Source organism: Meles meles, chromosome 11 (genome assembly GCF_922984935.1).
Source record: "Meles meles chromosome 11, mMelMel3.1 paternal haplotype, whole genome shotgun sequence".
NCBI lineage: Eukaryota > Metazoa > Chordata > Mammalia > Carnivora > Mustelidae > Meles > Meles meles.
The window spans coordinates 4,608,722-4,632,616 of NC_060076.1; the positions used below are offsets into that span (position 1 = coordinate 4,608,722).

At 57.9% G+C, this 23,895-nt stretch overlaps 1 protein-coding gene across 13 annotated transcripts in view; it reads left to right on the forward strand.

The window, feature by feature from the left end:
* The window catches only part of RAPGEF1 (Rap guanine nucleotide exchange factor 1), a 136,248-nt gene extending 116,178 nt beyond the window's left edge, over nt 1-20,070 (forward strand). For all 13 annotated transcript variants that reach the window (XM_046022166.1, XM_046022161.1, XM_046022172.1 and 10 more), the window contains 13 exons: nt 689-774; nt 3,689-3,800; nt 5,445-5,520; nt 7,783-7,867; nt 9,642-9,734; nt 10,650-10,835; nt 11,526-11,610; nt 11,753-11,847; nt 13,123-13,201; nt 13,295-13,396; nt 14,643-14,740; nt 15,580-15,708; nt 15,980-20,070. In XM_046022166.1, coding sequence (XP_045878122.1) covers nt 689-774; nt 3,689-3,800; nt 5,445-5,520; nt 7,783-7,867; nt 9,642-9,734; nt 10,650-10,835; nt 11,526-11,610; nt 11,753-11,847; nt 13,123-13,201; nt 13,295-13,396; nt 14,643-14,740; nt 15,580-15,708; nt 15,980-16,130 — 1,377 coding nt within the window. In that variant the 3' untranslated portion in view covers nt 16,131-20,070. The remainder of the gene's footprint in view (nt 1-688; nt 775-3,688; nt 3,801-5,444; nt 5,521-7,782; nt 7,868-9,641; nt 9,735-10,649; nt 10,836-11,525; nt 11,611-11,752; nt 11,848-13,122; nt 13,202-13,294; nt 13,397-14,642; nt 14,741-15,579; nt 15,709-15,979) is intronic.
* The last annotated feature ends 3,825 nt before the right edge of the window (nt 20,071-23,895 follow it).

A 23,895-nucleotide genomic window follows, 5' to 3' on the forward strand; every position in this document is an offset into this window, starting at 1 on the left:
TCGCCGTGTTGTCACCAAGTGGGGTGGCCCAGATTCCCAGGACCAGGCCGCTGGAGGAGAGGGCTTGCAGTCATGCACTCGAGCCATACCTGGGAGGCACTTGAACATGGCAGTCCTGAGGACTGGTTTAACTAGGAAGTCCGCCGAGGCTTGCTGCACACTGGCAGGGCACCGTGGTTAGGGACACAGGTTTTGGGGGCAGACACCCCTCGGTTTGAATGCAGGCTGCAGCCTTCTAGCCGTGTGGTCTTGGGCAGGGCCTTTAACCTCTCCCAGCCTGTGGCAGGGCTGGCAGGGGGCACTGTCATGCCAGCGAATGGACAGGGTCTTGGTCAGGGCCAAGTGAGAAGAGGTACTCGAAGCCCTTAGCGCAGGGCCTGGCTGAGCTTGGCTGAGTGGCGGCGACCCTGGCAGTCCTTTCTTCTAGGAGGTGCTTGGGATGGCTTCCTCTAGGTTGGCAGCTGACAGAGGTCCTAGGTAGGGGTACCTGTTATGTCCACAGACGTGCAATGCTAGGCTGAAGAGGGCCTTCCCCTCCGGTGTCATTGACTGCACTCACAGTTACCCTGCTCACTTCTCGGATTGCTCTGTAGGAACTTGCGCTTGAGGCCGCTTGCAGGCAGAGTGCTGGGAAGCAGATCCGCCTAGCGTGGGGCACCTGTCACAAACCCAGCACTTCTCGTTTCAGGAATCACCAGCTATGAAAGACGGCCATCCCAGAGATCCCTCGTCGGCCAGCAGCGCAGCCGGGAAGGAGAGCAGAGACGGCGACAGGTAGGGAGTGGCTGTATAGCGGAGGTTCCCTGAGAGCCGCAGGCCGGGCTGGGGAGGGCAGCCGCCTGCCCGCCAGCATGCCAGGCCTGTGGGAGCTGGTTGTGTACACCCTTTCCTTTCCTTCCGACTCACAAAATTCTGCGTGTTCAGGGTAGAAAACATGCCAAGTACAGAAATGTGCAGGTCGGCCAGAAAAATCACTAATAATCGCACCCTTTAAGGCGTCCGTGCTGGCATGCAGCCTGCCCTCCTGATTACGTGCTCACATACCACCGACTCTGCAGATGGCCCGGGATAGTCTCTTAAATCCCAGGCCAGCCTTCCTTGGCCTCTTCCAAGTTCGGGTGCACTAAGGTGGTGTCAGAGACCCCCCCTAAACCCAAAAAAACTTTATTGTGAGTTACTGGATGTATAGATTGTGTTAAACCATTTGCAAATAAGTTACAGACTTGACGGTCAACTTCTAAATACTTCAGTGTGCCTCCTAAAATATTTTAATTTTTTTGAAAGACTTATTTATTATAAGAGGGGGCACGTGAGCACATGAGGGTAAGGGAGAGTGGGCAAGAGGGAGAGAGAGAATGTCAAGCAGACTCGCTGCCCAGCACAGAGCCCACCTGACTCAGAGCTTGATCTCACGACCCTGAGACCCTAACCCGAGCCGAAATCAAGAGGTGGATGCTTAGGGGCGCCTGGGTGGCTCAGTCAGTTATGGGTCTCCCTTCGGCTCAGGTCATGATCTCAGGGTCCTGGGATCCAGCCCCACATCAGGCTCCCTGCTCAGCGGGGAGTCTGCTTCCCCCTCTCTCTGGTACCCCTCCCCTGCTCATGTTCACTCTCACACTGTCTATCAAATAAATAAATAAATAGCTTAAGAAAAAAAAAGAGTTGGATGCTTAACTGGCTGAGCCACCCAGGCGCCCCTCCTCCTAAAATATTTTAAAAGTCTACCAGCTTATAATACCATTATCACACCTAAGAAAATTAATAATAAATTCCCTCATATCATCTGACATGTAAACCATCTTTCATTTGCCCAACTCTTCCTAAAATTAACTTGTATAGCTTATTTTGGGGGGACCAGGATCCTTCAGGAGTCAGTACACTTAGCTGTAGGTCTCTTTAATCTTCTATAACATTTTTCAGTGTTAGCACAAATGACACCGGACCAGGTTCAGAAATATGTGGTGAATTTCTCCATGTGTAGGACCCACAGATCCTCTCTGCCTTCAGCGACTTCACGAGGACATCTCCTTCGTAGTGAACTGTTACACAAGTTCAAGCTTTTCCTCCCTCTCCAGGCCAAGGTTCAGCTACCTCTGGCTTCTGGGCACAGAGTGAGGCAATACCCACTTGTCAGGCCTCAGCATAAATGGTTGAAGAGCTGGTAAAAATAAAAGCGCGAGAGACTCCGTTCATTCTACAGGGGCTGAAGAGGGCTGCCTGCCCAGCCTGCTCGTGGTCCCTCCAAGGAGCTACCCGTGTGGGATCCGCCTGGTCCGCCTGCCCGGGCTGAGATCTCCCCGTGGGTTAAGCAGGGGACGGAGGGTTTTCTAGCTGAACACCTAGTAGCAAACAGCATCTGTGCCAAGCAGCAGAAGCCCACGGGTCCTGCCTCCAGCTGCGCTGAACCCGAGGGCACCATTTTCCAGAACTGCAGATGGCCCTTGGGAAAAAACAAAAAAGGCAGGAGGAGGAACACATTCACTACTTAGAAGCAATCACAAAAGTGTCCTCTTTCCACAGAGGCCGGACCGCGGCCCTGACGCTCACGGCACACGCAGCCCATGGTTCTTCCCAGGACTGTGTGTGGTTTTGCTCTGGGCCGTCCTTGCCTTACTGAAGGCACAGATTTTTATGTCTCCCATACTTAGGGTCAAAAATGTGGCCCGTGACCATAAGGCCAGCCTGGGCCTCACAGGCTCCGCGGTAGAAACCATCAGAATGAAGTGCGAGTATGAGAGAAGACGCTGGGGCGAGCAGGGCACCTACAGACCCGGTGTCTGTCTGCTCCGGAATGCCCCCTCGCTGCCCCACAGTTCCCCTCTGCTGGCGGTTCTCTCCTTCTCCCCTTGCACCAGCAGATTCCTGCTCTGCTCAGTGCTGCAGGGCTCGGCCGTCCTGCCACAGGGGCCTGTTGCCGTTCACACCGGCCTGGGTCTTCCTGCTCAGGCCGGTGCCCCTGCTGCTTGTTTTAATGTCAGTCTCTCCTGCTACACCCAGCATCCCAAGGACAAGGGCCGGTCTGCCTGGTTCATGCGTCTCAGTCCCGCGGGAATGTGGCCTTTGGCGAAGACTTGAGGAATGACGATAATAGCCATGCGAACTCTCTTCCAGCCTGCTTGCCCTTTTGCCCTTCCTGTCCTTGGATACCCGCTGTGCATAGGGTGGCCTTGACAGAGCGACTGATCCCATCACTTATGTAAATAGCTCGGGGAAACCTTGATCTTTTTTTTCCCTTTTCGTTTTTTTCCTTTTTTTTCTTTTTTAAGTAGGCCCCACGTTGAGCATGGAGCCCCACACAGGACTTGAACTCAGGACCCTGAGATCAAGAACTGAGCTGAGATCAAGAGTCAGATGCTTAACCAATGAGCCGTGCAGGCTCTCCAGGCTCCTTCTTAATCCCTCCTATTGACAGAGCATCCACAGAGAGCAAGAAATGTCCCAAGGTCACACAGGTCATCAGTAGTGGTGCCGGCAATCCAGTCCGCGCCCCGGCTTCCGGCCCCCACTCAGGCCCCCGTGCTGGGTGTGGGGAGCGGCGTGGCCTGCACACAAGAGCTGCAGTTCCAGAAGAATCTGTCAGGGGTAGTCGTAAACCGGAGTCTTGCAGAGAGCTGCACGGCCTCTGCCCCCTGATGTCCTGGACCCCGGGGCCTGCCAGACCCTTGCAACACAAACCACTCCTCTCTAGGGCCTCCAGGTCACCGGATGGTTCAGAGCTGGCGCGGTCAGAGGAGGAAGTGGACGAGCTGTCCCTCATCGACCACAGTGAGATTATGGCCAGGCTGACCCTCAAGCAAGAGGTGAGTACAGGCCGTGTGCGGCCTGGTCCATATGAGTGGGGGGGGCTCTGAGGACAGTGTAACCTTGAGTTGTCTCGAACAGAAGGACCAAGCAAGGCAGTGAGAGGTGAGGTTGGCACCCGCCCCCCCCCCCGCCCCCTCCCCGCCCCCCCTCCCACCCACTTTGTGAGCTCTGCACTCGGCATTTATCCTGGGCACATGGATGGCCTCCTGGAGAAAGTGCACTGTCCCCTTCTCTGATGCTTCCAGTCAGTCATCTCGGCAAGTCACATACGATCTCTAAGCCCCAGAGGACAGGACTCTGGAGGACACTGTAACAGTGGCGTCCGTGTAGAGTGCTCAGCACGGAGCCCAAGCGCAGCGAGCCCTCAGTAGCATAAGCTGCCTTCCCGTCAGTATCGACTGCATCAGCCCCTGTAGTTTCTGTGGGAGCCTCAGGCTGATTGAGAAGTCTCGGGCCTGCAGCTCCCTCTGTCCTGTGCCTTGTCAGGAGGGCCTGGGCGATTCTGGAAACCCAGAGGAACGTCTTAATGTGCTCACCCTGACCCGGTCCTGCGGGGTGACTGTGTTTCTGGGCTCTGGCTGCGCGGTGGCGCACACACAGAACAGGCAGGGCGGGGCTGGCAGGTCCCTGGGGCAGCCAGCTTCTCTGCAGAGAGAAGTGATGCTTCGTGACCCTTGCCAGAAAAGTTCTGAAAAATCGGGTCATGGGCGGCTGCCCTCAGCCTTAGCTGGAAATCCAAGATGCTCTCGGGACCCTGGAATCCAGGGGTGAAAACGTGGATGCCCTGGAGAGGCAGGTGCATCTCCGAAATGGAGGACCGTGAACCCTTGGGGGCTCGCGGGGCGGTTTCCATCAGAACCAGAGGTGGGGGGTCAGGGGCCGCTGTCAGGCAGGCCCGATGCTGTGCTGCCTGGGCTCGCGTTCCTGGCCCGGCCGGCTGACTGCTGGCTCTGGCTCTGGGCAGGCTTATGGGCTAAAGCCTCTGTTTGCCCACCTGGAAGTACGACTTTTTCCTTAATTGGCAGAGGGCAGCCGGTATCTTCTATAAGCAACGTCTGGGACAATTAAACATTTTTGTGATGCTTTACACTCCTTTGAGGGCTCCCTGTGCAAGAACTTGTGACATGACAAGTGACTTCCTTCCACCTGGGGAAACCCATGTAAACGCGGGGCGGCCTGCTGCGGTTTTAGGAACATGACCGTGCTCGGGCTTAGCTCTGCTGCCCCTGTGGTCTTGTTGGGAGTGGCTGGTGCGGTCCTGCCTGCCTCTGTGGGAGGGTCCCACCGTTTCCAGCGTGAGAACGTCCCTCCTCCTGTCCCTGTCCCCTGGCTTGGTGAAGAGGGAGGGATCTGTTGGTGCCCTCGTCCCTCAACTCTGCTGTGACCCAGCACAATGTGCCCTGGTATCTGGCCAGCTCCCAGGGCCGTCCACCTCCCTGATGAGCTCTGGTCTGTCCTGTCTACGGAGTGCGGAGTGGCCTCTGCGCTCGGTCATGCTGCTCCCAGGCAAGGGAGGGCGGGGGCAGGGGGCCCGGGGTCTCTGCAGTGCCGCGGCTTGGTCGTCTTGTCCCGCCTCGGACTTCCTGGTCGGACTCATGGCTGAATTCTGCTGCATGCCCTCCTTTGCTTTGTCTTTGCAGGGTGACGACGGGCCAGACGTCCGTGGAGGGTCTGGAGATATCCTACTGGTGCATGCTACTGAGACAGACAGGAAAGGTGCGGCAGCGCCCTGGGCAGGGGCCTTGGTCCTTGTCACTGCCCTTGGGGTGGGCTGGCCCCACAGACCTCGGGGGGTCAGAACGGGGTCCTGGTACCCCGCAGTCATTGTGCAGAGAGCCTGCCCCTGGGGGTGGGAGCCGCTCTCTCAGGGTACGCCCTCCGTGGGGGAAGGCTAGTGATGACCCCAAGGGCCCCCAGGGGCCAGCTTCAAGGGCAGAGCTCAGCACCTCAGGTAACCACACGTCCGACACTGTTAACCTTCCAGCAGCATGTGGGTGTGGCTGTTTCTACTTTTCCTGATGTCTGACCCGTTATGTTATTCCGGACACCAGACAGAGTTTCACTGGTGGCCTCCACGAGGAGACCCCGGCACGTGTTCTGTCCGGACGGAGCTCAGTCTCAGAACAGTGGCGGCAGTGTCTAGGACAGAGTTCTGACCCCTCAGCACGCAGCCGCCCCGTTCAGCGTCCTGATCCCTTTGGCAGGGCTGGGAAAGCAGGGGACCTAGTGTTGGTGGACTCCGTGCTAACAGGAGAGCGCTCACTCCGCATCTGGTCCGGCAGGGAGGGGAGAGGAAGTGCTGTGACCTTGACCTCCACCTCCACCTCCACCAGGATGCGGCAGGTCCTGCCCTGCCCCCCCCCCCCCCCCCCGCACTCCTTTTCCTACTACATCTTTGAAAGTTATTAAAAAGGGGATGTGACCACACTATTAAAGCCAGTTGTGCGAACAATTAAAGTGCCCCCATCCAGAAACCCGCACCGACCAGTTTTATTTTTATATATGACCATGTTCCTGCTTTTACAGTATATTTCCCCAGATATGTTACACAGAATGATTTGAGGAATTTTTAAATTACAAAAACAGTACAGAAATGGTCACATTGCCGAAAATTTGAATAATAGGGAAAAAGAAGAAATGACCCCAACAAACTTACCATAGCCATTGTTTTGCCCTTTGGGGTTTGGTCACTCCGGTTTCTTTGGACTAGGGCAGAAGCCCGGTCCTGGGGACTGAGTTCAAAGCCAGGCACGTCCTGTCCCTTCCCAGCCTCAGCAGGCCCGCCAGTTTGAAGAGGTCCCAGTGGGCAGGGAGAGGCGCAGAGCTGCCGTGAGACCGCCCGGCACAGGCCACCTGCATGCAGGAAGCCACGAGCATGCTCAGAAGCAGCGCTCACTTTCCTCCGCAGCACCCCGCCCCCATGCCTGCCTGAGCACCGGCCTCAGCTGGGCAAGAGGAACAGCTGTCATTTCCATCCAGAGGGCTGAAGGGGGAGCTGGCTCTGTCCTCGGCTCAGGGCACCAAACTCTGCGGTCCTGCAGGGGCAGCCGGCTGCAGCCCCGGCCAGAGGGAGCCCTGGGGGCAGGGCAGTCCAGAGCCTTCCATGTGGCCTGCGGCGCCCAGGACAGGAGGTGCTGCTGCCAGCGGGGACCTCCACTTGACTTCAGTCATGGAGAGATGTTGAGGCTACAGGGAAACCAAGTCCCATGCACATGGTTGGTGGAGGCAGAGGCCCTGGGCCACACCGCACATTCCTTGGGCAGGTGGCTTCCTGTGGACCAGAGACCACCCCGGTGGTTCTCCACTGGATCGCCCACGGCTCAGGGCATGCAGACTTGGATCTGGTCCTCCAGAAGCAGGCCCTGGCCTGTGCTGGGCCCATCTCTGCCTCCTTACCTAGCCTATCTCTGAACAAAAGCCCCAGGGGGTGGTGAGCTGGTGAGTTGAGGGGTTCGGAGAGGAGGGCCCGGAGCAGGATGCTGTCGGGCCATGCCGTGTGTTTCCGGCCCAGGAGCCTCCTCCCAACACCTGCTCCGCCAGCCAGGCCCACCCCAGCCAGACCCCGGATGCCGGAGCAGGTGTTGCTTTTGCTTTCGTTTGTCCTGGAGGTGACCAGGCAGGCCAGGGCACAGGAGCCAAGGTTCAGCTGAGCCTGCGCTGCTCTGCTGGGGAAGCAGGGATCCTCTTGATTCCTCCACTTGGCAAGCTGGGGGATAAGTGAGAGAAGATGAGAGGAGGGGGTCCATGTCCAGAGAAGACCAGCCTTATCTTCGGTCTTGCAGTATGTGGAAATTCCCAAGGTTTTTGTGCCGGGGCCCTGCCATCTAGAGTATTCCCTGTGATTTAGCTTCATGATCCTGCTGACGAGTTTGAATTCTTTTCTCTGTGCCCAGAGTCTGGGCACATGCAGCAGGCGTGCTGCCCGTCTTTGTCCCCTGCCAGCAGCAGGCGTCACTGATCAGGTGTTCTTTGCTCTAGATTTGGTCCTGTACTGTGAGGCCTTCTTGACCACCTACAGGACCTTCATCACCCCGGAGGAGCTCATCAAGAAGCTACAGTACAGATATCCTTCCCCGCGGCGCCCCGCCCTGGCCCCACGCCTCTGCGGGCGCATTCGGAGCCAGCCAGGAGAGAGAGGGCCTTGCTTGCCTGCTCCCCCACGCCCTAGCTTTGGGGCCTCGGGCCAGGCTCTGTCTTGCAGTCCCCTTCCTTGTCTGAGTGCTGAGTGAGAGACGCGAGGTGCCGGGTCACGGGTGTGCTAACAGCCGCTGCGGGTCACCAGGGAGTCCTGAAGAGGAGTTAGGAGCAGCTGACTCACCCCAGGAGCGAGCACGCACAGGCACCTGCAGCTTCCGAGCTGAGCCCCAGGCCACTGAGGGACTTAGGGGAGCAGCCTCGGGGGAAGGCACAGCCTCTCTGCCTGGTGGCACAGCCCGCAGTGGACAGACCACGTCCAGACAGAATTGGCCCCTACCCCTCGGCCGTCTCTGGCTCGCCCTTTCCAGGGTGACTCTGCAGCAGCGGTCGAGGAAGACCCCGGACCCTAGGACCCAGCATCCTTGACTTTCTCTCAAACCTGCTCCTCCTGCGGAGGCTAACCAGAGCTGCTGCTCTGAAGGGCGCGCGGCCCCGCCCCCTCCCCGTGTCACAGCCCGCGACTGCCATCTGCCGGACAGCTGCTGCTGCTCGGACCAGGAAGTCCTGAGTCCTCCGGCTGCCTCCCTTCCTTTCCTGTGTGCCCCGAGGCTCGGCCTCTTGTCTTCCCCGAACCCGCTGTCACTCCTTTCGCTGTCCCCGTGCCCCAGCCCTAGAGGACCTGGTCCCTCGAGATGGAAGTTGACGGTCCTCACTGCAGAAACGTGTTCCTTCGAGCCTCACGCGTTCAGTTGCTCCCAGGCCTGGCTCAGCAAGTGGCAATAACTCACGCTTGGTGAGAACTTCCAGTGCTGGGCAGGACGCTAAGCCCCTGCGCGTGGAGGCTCATTGAGCTATGAAACTACTTGCGTTTTTATAAGACTTTTTTATAAAACTGCTAGCATGTTACTTATGCCATTATGGTACTACTTATCACGTGACTCAGGAAGCAGCCTTGGAGAGCCTAAGTGACCCACACGGCAGCTCGGTGGGCAAGGGGCCACCCCGTGCCCCCACGCTCCTGAGCTCTGGTCCCAGCACCTGCCCTGCGTGGCTGCTGCAAGCATCCGTGGGCACGTCGCAGCACCAAGGTCCTGGGCACAGCTGCCCAGTGAGCCCTCTGCGGCAGGCTCTGGGGCCAGCGCTGTGAGGCTCCTTCCTGAGCACTCGTGGATCCCTGGAGAGCAGCAAGGAGAGCCAGGGCAGGGCCTGGAGAGTCCACAGTGAACACGAGGGGATGGCGAGAGTCTGTGCTCCTCCAGGCAGAAACCATGACCTTGGGAAGGAACTGGAGGTGGTCGCGTGTGTGGCTGCTGAGGGGAAGAGGTGTCTGGCGCTACGGAGAGTGCTGGGAGGGAGCTCGGGGCACAAGTACAGGAGGCACCTGTGGGCCACGCACCCCCACCCAGTCCCACTGAGAGGGTGTTCAGGGCATGTGGATTCTGACCACCTTTTACCACCTGAGGCCCAGCCGGGCAGCCTGCAGCGTTTCAGTAAGTCCCACAGGAAGCTCGGGGGCCCGGGGAGACCCGACCGAAGAAGGGCAGTGGAAGCTGCCCCACAGGCATAGCTCCCGGGGGCGGGGGCCTCGCTCCCAGGACTCCTGCACGTAAGCGCCCTGTACACGGCAGCTGGGGCAGGGTAGCGCTCCCCCGCCCCAGCCCTGCCTGTGTGAGAATGGCTTTCCTTAACCCGCGCTCCACGTACGAGAAGTTCTCTCCCTTTGCCGACACATTCAAGAAGCGTGTCAGCAAGAACACGTTCTTCGTGCTGGTGCGGGTGGTGGACGAGCTCTGGTGAGTGCTTGTGCCCGGGAGGTGGCAGGGAGTCCGACAGGCCTGGGGCACCCCAGCGTTTCCCAGCGGGGACGTAGGCTTCTTTCTGAGACCAGGACATCCGGTTCCGTTCCATCTGCTCCGCCCAAGCTGTGAGCCCACAGAGCCCCCCACGTGGCCCTGGGTCGGGCTTGTGCTTGCCCGCCTGGGCAAGACTCCGGGGAAGGATGACCCAGCCGCCCAGGCCAGGCACGGGCCACACCAGTCTCCTCATGGGGCCGTCCCTCGCGCGTGCAGCTCGGGCCTGGTCCCCCCAAGCCACAGGGTCAGCGGGCAGGGCCGGCCTCCTGCTCTCAGCTCCCGGCACCACCCGCCCCGACTCAGCACTCAATAAGCGCATGTACAGCTGCTCCCTCCCCTAGGTCTGGAGAACCAGGGTGAAGGAAACCACGGGCCCTGCCTTCAAGGCATTTCCGTCCTGCAGGGAGAAAGGCCTCCGCCCCGGACGGCACCGAGACTGACCACCGAGCTCGGAAAGTACCGTGCGGAGGGAGTGCAGGAGTGTCCTGCGGGCGGGGGCCTCAGTGACTCACCACCCCGGGGACCAGGGGCTGCCTCAGGGGCTGGGCTGGAGTGGGACGGTCTCCCTGGCCCAGGCTCGCACGTGGGTGCTGGAGCTTGTCCCGGTCCAACAAGCATTTGCTCAGAGTGTGGCGGTTCTGCGTCACCCGCGGGACCGCTCCCAGTGCTTCTGAGGATCCGGGTGGCCGTCTCGACACCTTTTCTTGCTCTCTTCCCCGAAGAGGTTTCCGAGCCCTGCTGGTCACTGCCACAGGACCCTTGGGTATTCTGAGGCGGATTCTGGGCGCGGTGGTAGCCGTCCTCTTCCTGGGCCGTGACACGGGGCCCCTCACTGTGTGGCCCTTGGTCCTCTAGCCTTGTGGAGTTGACAGAAGAGATCCTGAAGCTGCTGATGGAGCTGGTCTTCCGCTTGGTGTGCAGTGGGGAGCTCAGCCTGGCCCGCGTGCTCCGGAAGAACATTCTGGACAAGGTGGACCAGAAGAAGCTGCTCAGGTGTGCCAACTCCGACCAGCCCCTGGCAGCCCGGGGCGTAGCCGCCAGGTGAGCCGCCAGCTGTCCTCCTCCGGCAGGAGTGGTGCCTCGTAGCCACCGCCCAGCCCTAGAGCCCCATGTCCTGGTTCTGCCCAGACCCTGCGACAGGAGGTCCTCTGGACAGCCCCGTGGCTTCCCCAGGGGCTGGGCTGCTTCTCCAGGGGGTCATGATGGGTGATTTTTAAAAATTCCCCTTTTTAACCAGGAAGCGGGGGCGGGGCACTTACTGGGACAGGAGACAGGTGCCCGCATGTCTGCGTGGTCGGCCCTTGTCTTCCCGGCACTGAGGTGGCAGCTGTGCGCGCTCAACCGCCCCCACCCCCGCCCGCCCTCTGGGCCCTGCTCAACCTCCCTACGAACCTGCGCACGACCTGCTCCGTTGCCGGTGGCCTGGCCAACGAGCGTTTACAGCCTTCATCGCGGTGGCACCGTCTGTCCCCGCTGGGCCCCGGCCGTGGGGTCCGGCCGAGTTCTCGTGCCGCACAGTCGTCAGCGCTGAGCCCCGGGACCCACCCAGCGGAGGTGCCACGGTCCCCGGCAGGAGTGCGATCTGGTGCTGCCCTGCCGCAGGCCGGCTGGGGGGGCCAGGCTTGGGGCGGCTGCTCGCTCTGGCCGCCCAGCTGTGAGGCCGCAGGACAGCACCCAGCCCGCTCCCGTCATGCCTGTCCCCACTGCTCATCTCATGTCTCTGTCTTCTAGGCCGGGGACTTTGCATGACTTTCACAGCCATGAAATAGCCGAGCAGCTGACCCTGCTGGATGCTGAGCTCTTTTACAAAATAGAGGTGTGCGGTGCAGCGGGGCGGGGGGCTGTGGAGAAGGCTGTCCCCTGCGCCGGGATGAGCAGCTGCTGCTGGCCGGGCAGCAGGAGAAACTCGCCAGGAAGCCAGAGGGCTCTAGTTCCATCCAGTCTCCTTCCTCTTTCAGATTCCTGAGGTTTTGCTTTGGGCAAAAGAGCAGAATGAGGAGAAGAGCCCAAACTTGACCCAGTTCACGGAGCACTTCAACAACATGTCCTACTGGTAAGAAGGGGCGGCTGTCCGAAGCCCCGGTTCTCTCTGGCAACCTGTCTGGCCGGGTCCCCGTGCTCTCCCTCCCATGGGAGGAGGCGCCCTTTTCTTCCCAGCTCCTCCCGAGGCCCTGGGCGTTACTTGGGAACTGCAGCCCGCAGAGAACCCGCTGGCTGAGGAGGCAGGTGCGAGGTGTGCCAGGATCGACTGGTAATGTCTGCCGTAGGCGGCGGCAGGGACGGGGTGTCTGCGGTGCCATTCCGCTCTGGTCACTGCCCAGCTCCCCACTGCCAGGCAGCCTCGGGGCCGAGCCTCACACGATGCTGCCTGAAGAGAACAGCAAAGGCGTGCGTTCCATTAATACTTTAATTAGGCCTGAATTCTTAAAGCAAAATAAAGCCCAAAGATGTGCTTATACTACAGCATGTAACAGAATGGTTAGCTTTTCAAGACGTGGCCTGAAGGTGCCCCCAGCCTCTCAGAGCGGGGGTAGCCACGCAGCCGGCACCGCGCCCACTGCCGGAACATCTAGGAGTTGTTCACCGCGGCGAGGACTGCTTGCTGGAGGGCACTTGGGTCACGTCCCACGTTGCCAGCTTCGCTCCCCACCTCAGCAAGTGCTCCGCTCCCCAGCCACGTGAGCTGAGCCGTAGCAAGCCGCCCTGGGAGGCGGTGGCGTGTAGGCAGGCGGACACTGCACACAGCCCCGAGCCCCGCCTCTGCCATACCTCTCGGGGGCTTCCGAGGAGGAGGTGCAGGGCCCCCCAGAGCCGCAGCCCTCAGGGTGTGCACTGGGTCCAAAGACCCAGCAGAGGCGGCGCTTGCTCCAAGTGCCCTGGCGGCAGCCCCTCCGTGAAGCCACAGGGTCTCCAGGCCAGGGTGAGGTGCTCGTGCGAGGCTCGCCTTGTGGTGGCTGCCGAGGTTCTCAAGGTACCCTCCTAACGCCGTGCTCCCTCGTCTCCTGAGCGAGTCCTGAGGCCACAGGAGGAGCATTTCCAGACGGGGGGGTATGGGGGTCAGCGCTCATCAGGAAAGTCTGCTTGGATGCTCCAAAGCGTCCATCAGCACGCGTGGCCCAAGGTCCCCATCACACTGTGTGTGACCTCTCGGCCTGTCCCTGGGATGCTCTGAGCTCCTCGAGAGCAGAGATGGGGGGCTATGCTTGGTGTCTTGGAAGCCCCAGGCATGCAGTGCAGGTGTCCACATCCCTCCCTCTCCACCAAGCCATCTCGGGGTCTAAAAGAGACCAGTCAGCTCAGCCAGCTCTTCCGCCCTTTGGTCTTACAGGGTCCGGTCAATAATCATGTTACAAGAAAAAGCCCAGGACAGGGAGCGGCTGCTGTTGAAGTTCATCAAGATCATGAAGGTAGTGGCGGCTGCCATATCCAGAGTCGGCTCCTTCGAGCCCCACCCAGGAGCCCTGGGCCTGCCTCACGGCCGCCTCTCCCTCTCTCTATAGCATTTACGGAAGCTGAACAACTTTAACTCCTACCTGGCCATCCTCTCAGCCCTGGACTCGGCTCCCATCCGCAGGCTGGAGTGGCAGAAGCAGACCTCGGAGGTGAGCGGCTGGGAGGGAGGCCGGCCGGCCCCTGGGGAGGGGGAGCCAGCCATGGGGGAGGGCACTCAGGCGTCTGCTTGGCCGCCAGCCACCCCCCAGCCCCTTGGTTTGCTGTGGCTCATCTCCGATCTTTGGATCCGGAGGGGCTGCGTGGTTGGTGCTGGGGTTGTCCCCTCCCAGGGTCCTGCTGCCTGGCTGCGGGCCCGTACCTGGGTCCCCGCTTCACTGCTTCCTTCCTTCTGGAGGGGCTGCTCCGGGCTCCGGCAGCACTCGTCCTTAGGGACATACTGTGAACAGGCCAGACCTATTGATTTGTTTAGGGTAATTGCCAAAGGGGCAAGGATGGGGCAGTGCAGCCCGTTCGCGGGGGGGGGGGGGGGGTTCAGGGAGGTCCCTGAGGAAGGGTCAGTCATACCAAGACCCAAACAGGAAGACGTTCCTCAGAAGGAAGGGAATTCCCAGGCAGAGGGGACAGAAGCGTGTGAAGACTGGCATGCTCAAGCAGCAGGACAGAGGCCAGCATGGCCGTATCACTGGGGAGGGGACCTGCTCTGGACCATGAGGGCCTTGGGGAGGCCTGGTGAGGACCTCGATCCTTGTGTGGGGAGGCTCCTTGAGAAGAAAAGCAGAGCCCACAGGGGCTGGATGTCAGCTGGGCCACCCAGGTGTTATCTCAAGGGGTGACATTAAGGGACAGTTTTAAGTCTATGGTATGCAGTGTGGGACCTTCACAGTGGCTGCCACAGAAACACCTAGGAGGTCCGGAGGAGGTGACACGTCAGGGTGCAAGGGAGAGGACAGGTGAAGAGCGGGGTGGACAGGCCAGAGCACCTGCTGTGTGCGGGGGGTGGACGGGCCAGAGCACCCGCTGCGTGCGGGGGGCGCTCAGGTCACCTGCTAAGCCTCGGCAGCTCTGCCTTGAGTGCAGCAAGGAGCCAAGGCAGGCTCGGAGCCGGGGATGGCACTGTTTCCGGTGTGCTCGAGAAGCCCCCTTGGGTTACAGTGCGGGGCAGCCCCCAGCGGGAGGCCCAGCGCCAGGCCCTGTACATGCCACGGGCAGTGGGGGTTTGGAGCCAGGGTTCTGCAGTGGGTACACGTGGGCCTGGGAGCCCATTCCCACAGTAGGCCCAGTCTCCCTGCAGCCGAGGCAAGCCCCAGGGCTGGGCAGAGGCAGGGGGCCAGGGAGGAGGCTGGCACCGGGGTCTCAGCATGGTCCCAGCCCTCACACATGGTCCCTCCCGCCCAGGGCCTGGCTGAGTACTGCACACTGATCGACAGCTCGTCCTCCTTCCGCGCCTACCGGGCCGCCCTCTCAGAGGTGGAGCCCCCATGCATCCCCTACCTGTGAGTAGAGCCCCCGCTGGCTGCTCCCGGGGAGGACGTACGTGTAGAGAAAGAAACCCTCCCTTCAGGGTTCCCAGCTCAGACATTAGATTTCTATTTTCACGTTAAACTGTAACAAGGAGCGTGTTTTAAACAGAAAGGAAGGGTCCAATGAAAACGGCCCCGTTCTCCCATCTCCCAGTCCCACTGCTGTTTCCTCCCCGCGTCTGCCAGGAGCACGACTTCTTCCCCCAGCCCCACGGTCCTCAGACTTGGCTGCACCTTACAGCAGCAGGAGGGCTTTGTCGTCAGTCACCCAGGAGCCCTGAGAACGTTTCCCCGCGTGTGAGCCACGGCATGGAGGAAATGGGGCACTTGGGGGGAAAGCAGCCCTGGTCACATAAGCTGAAGGCAATAGTGGAAAAAGTCAAAGCTAGACCTGTTTGTCACCAGAGCCCTTACTAAGCGGGTAGCCACGGGGAACCTCTACGGGGGGCAGAAGACTCCGCAGGGGCCCCGGGCGGGGGCTGCCCTCCCAGACTGCTACCGCACTTTCCCCGGGGGGTGGCGGCTGGGCTTCTGGCCGTGTGTCACCCGGGCCCCATTGCTCACGTACGGCTTCACGTCCTCTCTGGAGAGAAGCACCTGTTAACGCAGAGAATCCATGCCTCCGTCCCCCCGGACTTTGGGTTTGCTCTTTTTTTTTCCTGCTCATGTATTAATTTTACAAGGCTCCTCCCACACCCGAGCTGGCTTTCCCAGGGACCCAGAGTTTCTAGGTCAGGAGTTCACGCAGGAAGAGACCAACACAGGCCAGACGTGCTCTCCGGAGCAGTGACCGGGCCTCTCCGTCCTCCCAGGGGGCTTATCCTGCAGGACCTCACCTTTGTTCACTTGGGCAACCCAGACTATATTGACGGGAAGGTGAATTTTTCCAAACGATGGCAGCAGTTCAACATTCTGGACAGCATGCGGTGCTTTCAGCAGGCGTGAGTACCGGGGTACCAGGGCGCCGGGGCGGGGGATGAAGGCACGCCGGGGTCTGCGCGGAGGTGGTGGCCCGCCGCATCCAGGGAGACTGCAGCACGGGGGCCCGAGGAACGGGGGCTCCCTAGGGCAGCGTGCGGAAGGGCGAGCGGGCTCCCGCCAGCAGCCCTCCACCTGTGGGGTGCTCGCGTGCTGGGACCCTGCGCGCGGCCCCTCGGGGAGGCCATCGGGCTGCCGGCCCCACGCCGGCCCTGACTGGAGGCCCCCCCACAGGCACTATGATATCCGAAGGAATGATGACATCATCAACTTCTTCAATGACTTCAGCGACCACCTGGCGGAGGAGGCCCTGTGGGAACTCTCTCTGAAAATCAAACCTAGGAACATCACGAGGAGAAAAACAGACCGGGAGGAGAAGACCTAGGAGCAGGTGCCGTGAGCGAGGAGCGCGCTCGAGAGAGGCTCTGAGGGCTGCCGAGACCGGGAGGGACTTTGGAGCTGGCCCCGGGCAGGCTGCACGCGTCCCGGCCCCAGGGCTCAGCCAGCCCTCTGCTGTGCCGGGCAGGAGCCCCAGCAGCTTCCTGCTCCCCTTCTCCACGGGAGCGGACGCCAGGCCCGCCGTGGAGCCAGCAGGCAGGTCTCGTTCCTGATCTGTGCGCCCGTGGTTTGGTTTGGTTCCGGTTTCTGCTTTCACTTCCGTATTCCTCACCCCTCCCCACCCCCTCGCCTGGGAGCCGCGCAGGGAGAGCGGCAGACCAAGGCACACTGGGCACACTGGGACTCTCTTCACCCTCCCTTAAGTTTTCGGGTCCTGAATCTGCTGAAATGACAACTAGGTGGACGCCGAGAGGTGGGGGACTGTACCCCGGGGACTTTCAGTCGGGTCGGCAGAAAGCAGAGAAGACCCGGGAGGCTCCTCCTACTTTCCGTGCCCTCTGCTTCTCAAATGCAAGATGGTGTGAGCTTTTGACCGGGCCCAGAAAGGTTCACCAGGTGGCCTTTCAGTAGCGCTGGGCTGGGGCTCCCGGCACGGTACTGGCCCTCAGAACCGTCCTCGTCCCGTCCCTTGTCCCTTCATCTCCCCGACCACCGGGCGCCTGGGGGGCTGGGAAGAAGATGGAGCAAGGGAGGGCGGCGGCTTAGCTGAGCGGGCCGGGAAGTCCTCCTGGGTGAATGAAGTTGGAGAGTGGAGGGGCGTTTCTGTCCTGGGGAAGGTCAAGGCCCCTCCTCTGTCGCTTGCTGTGTGCCTTAAACTCCATCTCCTGTCCCCTGGCCCCCGTGGGCTCCCCTCCTACCTTGCTCCATCCTGGTGGGGCCAAGGGGTGCCTCTTCGACCTCTCCCCCAGTGCGCAGCGAGCTCTGCCCGGGTTAGGACCGGGCGCCTCTGAGCAGACGCGGGGGCTGCCATGGCTCTGGAGGTGCCTGTTGAGGCTGACCGGCCCGGCTCCTACCCCCTGCCTTGGGGCCCGCTCGCTCTCCCATCTTCCTGGTTGGAAACCGCGCTCGCTGGTGAGGTGGGCTGACGGAGGCAGGTTCGCAGGGCGGTCCCCGCACACAGAGGGGCCGCTGTCCCCCCTGCCCCTTGGGTCCTGGTTTGCTGACTGAGCGCTTGCTTCTCCTGGGCTTGGAGAAGGCTTCTCCTGGTCTTTACTTGGTCAAGCAAATGCCAGGGTCGAACTTCTTAAACAACCGTGTCACTTTGAGTCTTTCCTGGGTTCTGAGCAGCTTTCTCCGCTCTTGTTTTGGGGTCCTGGACCTAGAGGGGAGAACGTGTGAAATGCCAGTGGCGCCCCCTCGGGCAGCGGTCTGGCTGCGGCAGGCCCAACGTGTCACTTTCTTATTTAAGGCGTGCAGTCGCTGTTCTTCAGCAGTGCGGGAGCGTGAGTCCCCTTCCTGAGGTCGCGTCCTCCCCCTTCCTGTCTTGCCCCCTCCTGGCCCAGCGCTGCCAGAGGCTGCTGCGTGCGGGGAGCCACCGCGGCCCAAATACTTGTGCCGGGTCTCCACCTCCCACGCCCATCCGTGGATGGGGATGGGGGCTTTACCTTCCGTCCCCTTCCCTCTGGGAGCTCTGCCAGGTGGAGGGAGGCAGTGTGGGGGACGGGGGCCGCTGCGTGAGGACCGCAGGGGCCATGCACGTTTAACTTATTGGCTGGCAGGCTTCCCACCCTGTGCCAGCCACGCATCCGGGCTCTGATCGGTCTTGGGGACCCAGACCCAGTGTTCCCTGCGGGTGAGGCTGCAGCCAGGGAAGGGCGGCCGCACGCCTGGTCAGAAGGAACCCAGCCTTTCAGAAGCGTCTCCCTCTCCCCCACTCCACGCCGCCCCCCGTTACATTGTAATATATATGTATCCCCACTAACCTGGCTGATGGTGGTATCTTCCTGCAGACATTTCAAACCTGTAACTTTTATACGAAAGGAGAATAAACATGGATGAAAGCTGCGTCCACGTGACCGTTCGAGCTGCCCCCACGGTAGAATTCTGGGGGCACAGAGGTACCTGGAGCTCCTTTCCAAAGCCCCTAAAGCAGGGTCTTTGAAGGCGTGCCTTTTGTACGATTCTGTGTCTCGCCCGCCCCGAGGCAGCACGCACAGGCTTGGAAACAGCCCCACACCTTCCGGTTTCTGTGCTCTGACGGGGCTACGTCTCCTGCTATGCTGAGCCCTTGGACTTCCCCCCAGCCTGTGTCGCCCCAGCATCTGAGAGAGCTGCTGAGTCCTCTACTAGCCGCCAGTACCAAGAACCAGCCTGGGCTGGCCCCTCTCCCTGCAGGTGACCAGGAGGTCACAGGCCGGGTGCAGACATCCGTGCTGAGCCTGCCACCCAGAACCACGGGGCACGCCGCTACCCTCGGCCTGGGTCCCACCGCCACCCCCACATGGCACGAGGAACCTGCGTGCTTACCCCAGCAGCTCAGGAGGTGCAGAGGACCTGAGAATGACACCTCCCTACCCCCCACCCCACGTTCAGACCTCAGATCCGTGTCTGGCCCTGGGAGCGGTGCCCCGCACAGCTCCCTCCAGCAGCGTGAGAGGCAGACCCCGCACACTCACGGAAACCACCCCTCCTTCGTCAGGTCGTCTTACTCACTAGGGGTGCACGACTTAGCAACCCAGTCAGGCAGGGCGTGGGTCATTCTTGTCCCGCATTTGCTGGGGACGCCCTGGAGGAACTTCACCCTTGGCTAAGATGGGCTCCGGGCCTGGTTCTGCAGTGAGAGGCCACGTGACCTTAGGTAAGTGGCCCCCCGCTCTGCTGCCCAGGTTCCCCAGCTGGGGCTGCGGTGATGACAGCTTCTACCTCCCAGGTCTGTGAAGGCGCAGTCAGTTAATACTTGGAATGGGGTCTGTCAAGAGAACTCCGCACACACACAGAGGTGTGGGTCCCAAGCACTCTGCAGACCCCCTTCATTCGCCCCCTTAACTGAATAAGCCCCCCCAGCCCCAGCAAACCATGACAGCCATGGTAAATGCCGCATGAGGAGGTGCCTGACCTCCGCTCACAGACCTCCGGTCCACACAGGCTCACCAGTAATTCGTGCGAACAAGTTGCTTTAGTCTTATGCACACGCGCCTGAGAACAAAAGGGGGAAACACCTCTCAACTCCTCAAGTAGAACAGTCTTGACATCAAACCCAGACAACCGTCCAAGAAAATTACAGACAGATACTTGCACAAACCTTCTAAAATAATCTTACGCCAGGAGCATGTAGAAGTCCATACCCCCTGACCACGCTGGGCTTACCCTTAAATGTAAGGATGGAACGTCAGTGAGCTGGCGACCATTCCAGACGACCATGCTCCATAGCTTATCCGGGTGCCCCCACCTGGTGCACCTCTGCTTCCTGGGCACTGGGGAGACGCTCCTTCCCAGCCCCCTGCAGGGAGGTCCATGAGACCCAAGGGGCCAGACACACGTCACTTGGGCCTGGGAACTCAGCATGGGTGCCCCCTTCATGCTCACTCTTTCCCCACCCTGATACACTTCGAGTCCAGACGCTGAGATGGCAGAGCTCTAAAGGGAGGGGACCAGACAGGGACCACCCCCACCGTCCCCCACTCGACTTCACGTGAGAAAAACCCTGTGCGAGCTAACCCACTGAGATTGCAGGGCTTGTAAACGTTCACAACGTGGCCGAGCTGCTCCTGAGTGTATCACAGGAGCAAACTGAAGGAAGAATGCCATATAATCACCTCGGCAGTCACAAAGGCCTTGGTTAGAAATGCGACACCCATAATTTTCATGTAAAACTTAGAAATCAAAAACTTCCTTAATTGATAAAAGTCACCTTCCAGAAATCCTATGCAAACGTTATACTTAATGTTAAAATACTCAGAGCATTTCCATTAAAATCAAAAGTTAAGGACCCTGCTGTCACTTTGTCCCTCGCTCTATTGGAGGTTCTAGCCAACGCGTCAGGAAAGGGAAAAAACGAGATTACTAAGGAAAGCTACCGGGCTGGCTGGGACAGTAGAGCGTGGGACTCTTCATCTTATGGTCTTGACTTCAAGCCCCGTGTTGGGCATAGAGCCTACTTAAAAAAAAAAAAAAATGAAATTTAGGGGTGCCTGGGTGGCTCAGTTAAGCATTCAACTCTTGATTTCGGCTCAGGTCACGATCTCAGAGTTGTGAGACTTGAGTCCTTCATTGGGCTCCACACTGGGCATGGAGCCTGCTTGGGATTCTCTCTCTCTGCCTGCCCCCCCGCCAACTTGTGCACAGTCTCTCTAAAAATAATAATAAAAAAGGAATCCTCGAAGGTAGGTAGCTGTGCAGTCAGGGGGGAAAAGTTGAATATGTTCCAATATACAACCAACAACTAAAAACCAATTCTTGAAGGCTCCCACTTATGCTGGCCTCATAAGCCTTAAGTGAAACCATTATCCTCCGAAAAAGAGGATGTAGCAATGGTGAATACTTTTGTACCAACACAGGAACACCTTCATACACAGCAAATATTAATAGACCTAGAGGGGGAAAAGGACAGCAATCGAATAATAAAGGATTTAAGTATGCCACTCACATCAGTGGACAGATCATCCAAACAGAAAATCAATAAGGAACCATCTGCCTTAAAGGACACATTAGACTAGATGGACTTGATAGAACATTCCATCCCAAAGCACCAGAATACACATCCCCAAACACACATGGAGCTTCCTCCATGGAACATACATGTCAGGCCACAAAACAAGTCTTAATGAATTTAAGAAGTCTGACATCGGGGCGCCTGGGTGGCTCAGTGGGTTAAGCCGCTGCCTTCGGCTCAGGTCATGATCTCAGGGTTCTGGGATCGAGTCCCGCATCGGGCTCTCTGCTCAGCAGGGAGCCTGCTTCCCTCTCTCTCTGCCTGCCTCTCTGCCTACTTGTGACCTCTTTCTGTCAAGTAAATAAATAAAATCTTTAAAAAAAAAAAAAAAAAAAAAAGAAGTCTGACATCATACAAAGCATCTTTCCTAACCAGAATGATATAAACCAGAAATCAGTTACAAAAAGAAAACTGGACAAGCATGATGTGGAGAGTGAGCAACCAGTGGGTCAAAGGAGACATCAGAATACCTTGAACAGGGCACCTGGGTGGCTCAGTCCGTTGAGCGACTGCCTTTGGCTCAGGTCGTGATCCTGCAGTCCCAGGATCTAGTCCCGCATCCAGCTCCCTGCTCAGCAGGGCACCTGCTTCTCCCTCTGACCCACCCCCCTCTCATGCACTCTCTCTCTCATTCTCTCTCTCTCTCTCAAATAAGATCTTAAAAGAAAATACCTTGAACAGGGTGCTGGGTGGCTCAGTCGGTTAAGTGTCCGCCTTTGGCTCAAGTCATGATCCTGGAGGAGTCCCAGGATCGAGTCCCGTGCTGGGCTCCCTGCTCAGTGGGGAGCCTGCTTCTTCCTCTGACCCTCCACCCTCATGCTCGCTCTCTTATTCTCTCTCAAATAAATAAAATCTTAAAAAAAAGAAAAAACTTGAACAAGTGAAAATGGAAACACAACGTACCAATCGTACAGGGTGCTGTAAAAGCAGTTCTGGGGGGAAGGTGATAGGAGAAAAGTAGGATAAACAACCCGATTCGTGAACAACCTCAACAACTAGGAAAAGAACAAATGAGGCCCAAAGCTAGGAGAAGGAAGGAAATAACAAAGATGGAAAATAGAGACTAAAAAGAAACAAAATGAACAAATCTGTAGCTACACTCCCCAAGAGATTACTCAGAAATGAAAATGATGTTACAACTAAAAAGGGGAGAGGAGGGGCACCTGGCTGGCTCAGTCAGTAGAGCATGGGACTTTTGATCTCAGGGTCATGAGTTCAAGCCCCACATTGAGCTTAGAGCTTACTTAAAAAGATAAAAATTGATGTTACAACAGATACCACAGAAATACAAAGAATCATGAAGAGACTATGAACAGTTACATAACAATGACCGGGTAACCTAGAAGAGATCAACAAAGTCCTAGAAACCTACAAGACAGAATTGTGAAAATACAACAAAACCGAACAGACCAGTGAGTGGAGGAGACAGAGTCCGTCCATCAAGAACGGTCAGAAGGTCAGAAGCACGTGGCCTCACTGGTGAATTCTACCAAACATCTGAGAACGAACAGCCATCCTCCTCCACACTTCCACAAACAGAAGCAGAGGGGACGCGCCCACACTCTGTTGACGAGGCCAGCGTTGCCCTGAGAGCAAAACCAGACGAGTCTGCCACGGAAGAGAAAAATCACAGGCTGGGGCGCCTGGGGGGCTCAGTCGGTTACGTGTCTGCCTTCAGCTCAGGTCATGATCCCAGAGTCCTGGGATCGAGCCCCGCATTGGGCTCCCAGCTCATCAGGGAGCCTGCTTCCTCTGCCTGCTGCTCCCTGGCTTGTGTGTGCTTGCTCTGTCAAATAAATAAAATCTTAAGAAATAAGAAAATCACAGGCCAACAGCCTTGATTGACACAAATGCAAACATCCTCAGTAAATGGGAGCAAACCAAATTCAACAACACGTTAAAGGGTCATGTGCATGATGACCCAAGTGGAATGGAGTTCCAGGGATGGTTCAACGTACACAAGAATCAATGTGAGCCACTCACCACGCTAACAAAAGGAAGAAAAAAAGTCATAGGATCATCCCAATAGATGCAGAAAAAGGGACAGAAGTCAACATCCATTTATGATTAAAAACTCAACAAAGTGGTTGTAGAGGGAACACACCTCAGTATAAGAAAAGCCACCAAATCGGACAAGTCCACACCAGCATTCTCACTGGTGAAAAGCTGAGAGCCTTCCCTCCAAGCTCGGGAACAAGCCGAGGATGCCCACTCTGGCCACGTTTATTCAACTTAGTGCCGAAGTCCTAGCCACAGCAATTAGGCAACAAAAAGAAACAGAAAGCATCCACATTGAAAAGGAGGAAGTACAACTCATTATTTGCAGATGGCACGATATTATATATAGAAAACCCTAAAAGTTCTGCCCAAAAAACTTGAAGCAATGAATGAATTCAGTGAAGTTGCAGGATACAAAATCAACACACAAAAAATCCGTTGTATTTCTAGTCACTAAAAATGAACTGTCAGAGACATTAAGAACACATTTACAATTGCATCAAAAAGAAAACACCTAGGATTAAATTAACCAAGAAGGTGAAACACATGTACTCTGAAAATGAGATATTAATAAATTGAAGACACAAGTGGAAAGCTACTCCATGCTCGTGGGTAAGAAGAACACTGTTAAAATGTCCATTCTAGGGGTGCCTGGGTGGCTCAGTTGGTTAGGCGTCTGCTTTCAGCTCAGGTCATGATCCCAGAGTCCTGGGATTGAGCCCTGCATTGGGCTCCCTGCTCCGCGGGAAGCCTGCTTCTCCCTCTCCCACTCCCCCTGCTTGTGGTCCCTCTCTCGCTGTCTCTGTCAAATAAATAAATAAAATCTTTTTTTTTTTAAATGTCCATTCTACCCAAAGCAATGCACAGATTATCACTATCAAAATCCTAATGGCATTTTCCACAGAAATATGGGGATCCTAATATTTGTACAGAACCACAAAAGACCCTGAATAGCTAAAGCAATCTTGAGAAAGAACAAAGCACCACACTCTCTGATTTCATACTATATCTCGAAGAGACTGTAATTAAACACACACACATCATTGAAACAGAGCCCAGAAATGAACCCATGCATAGATGGCTGATTAATTTACAGCAGAGG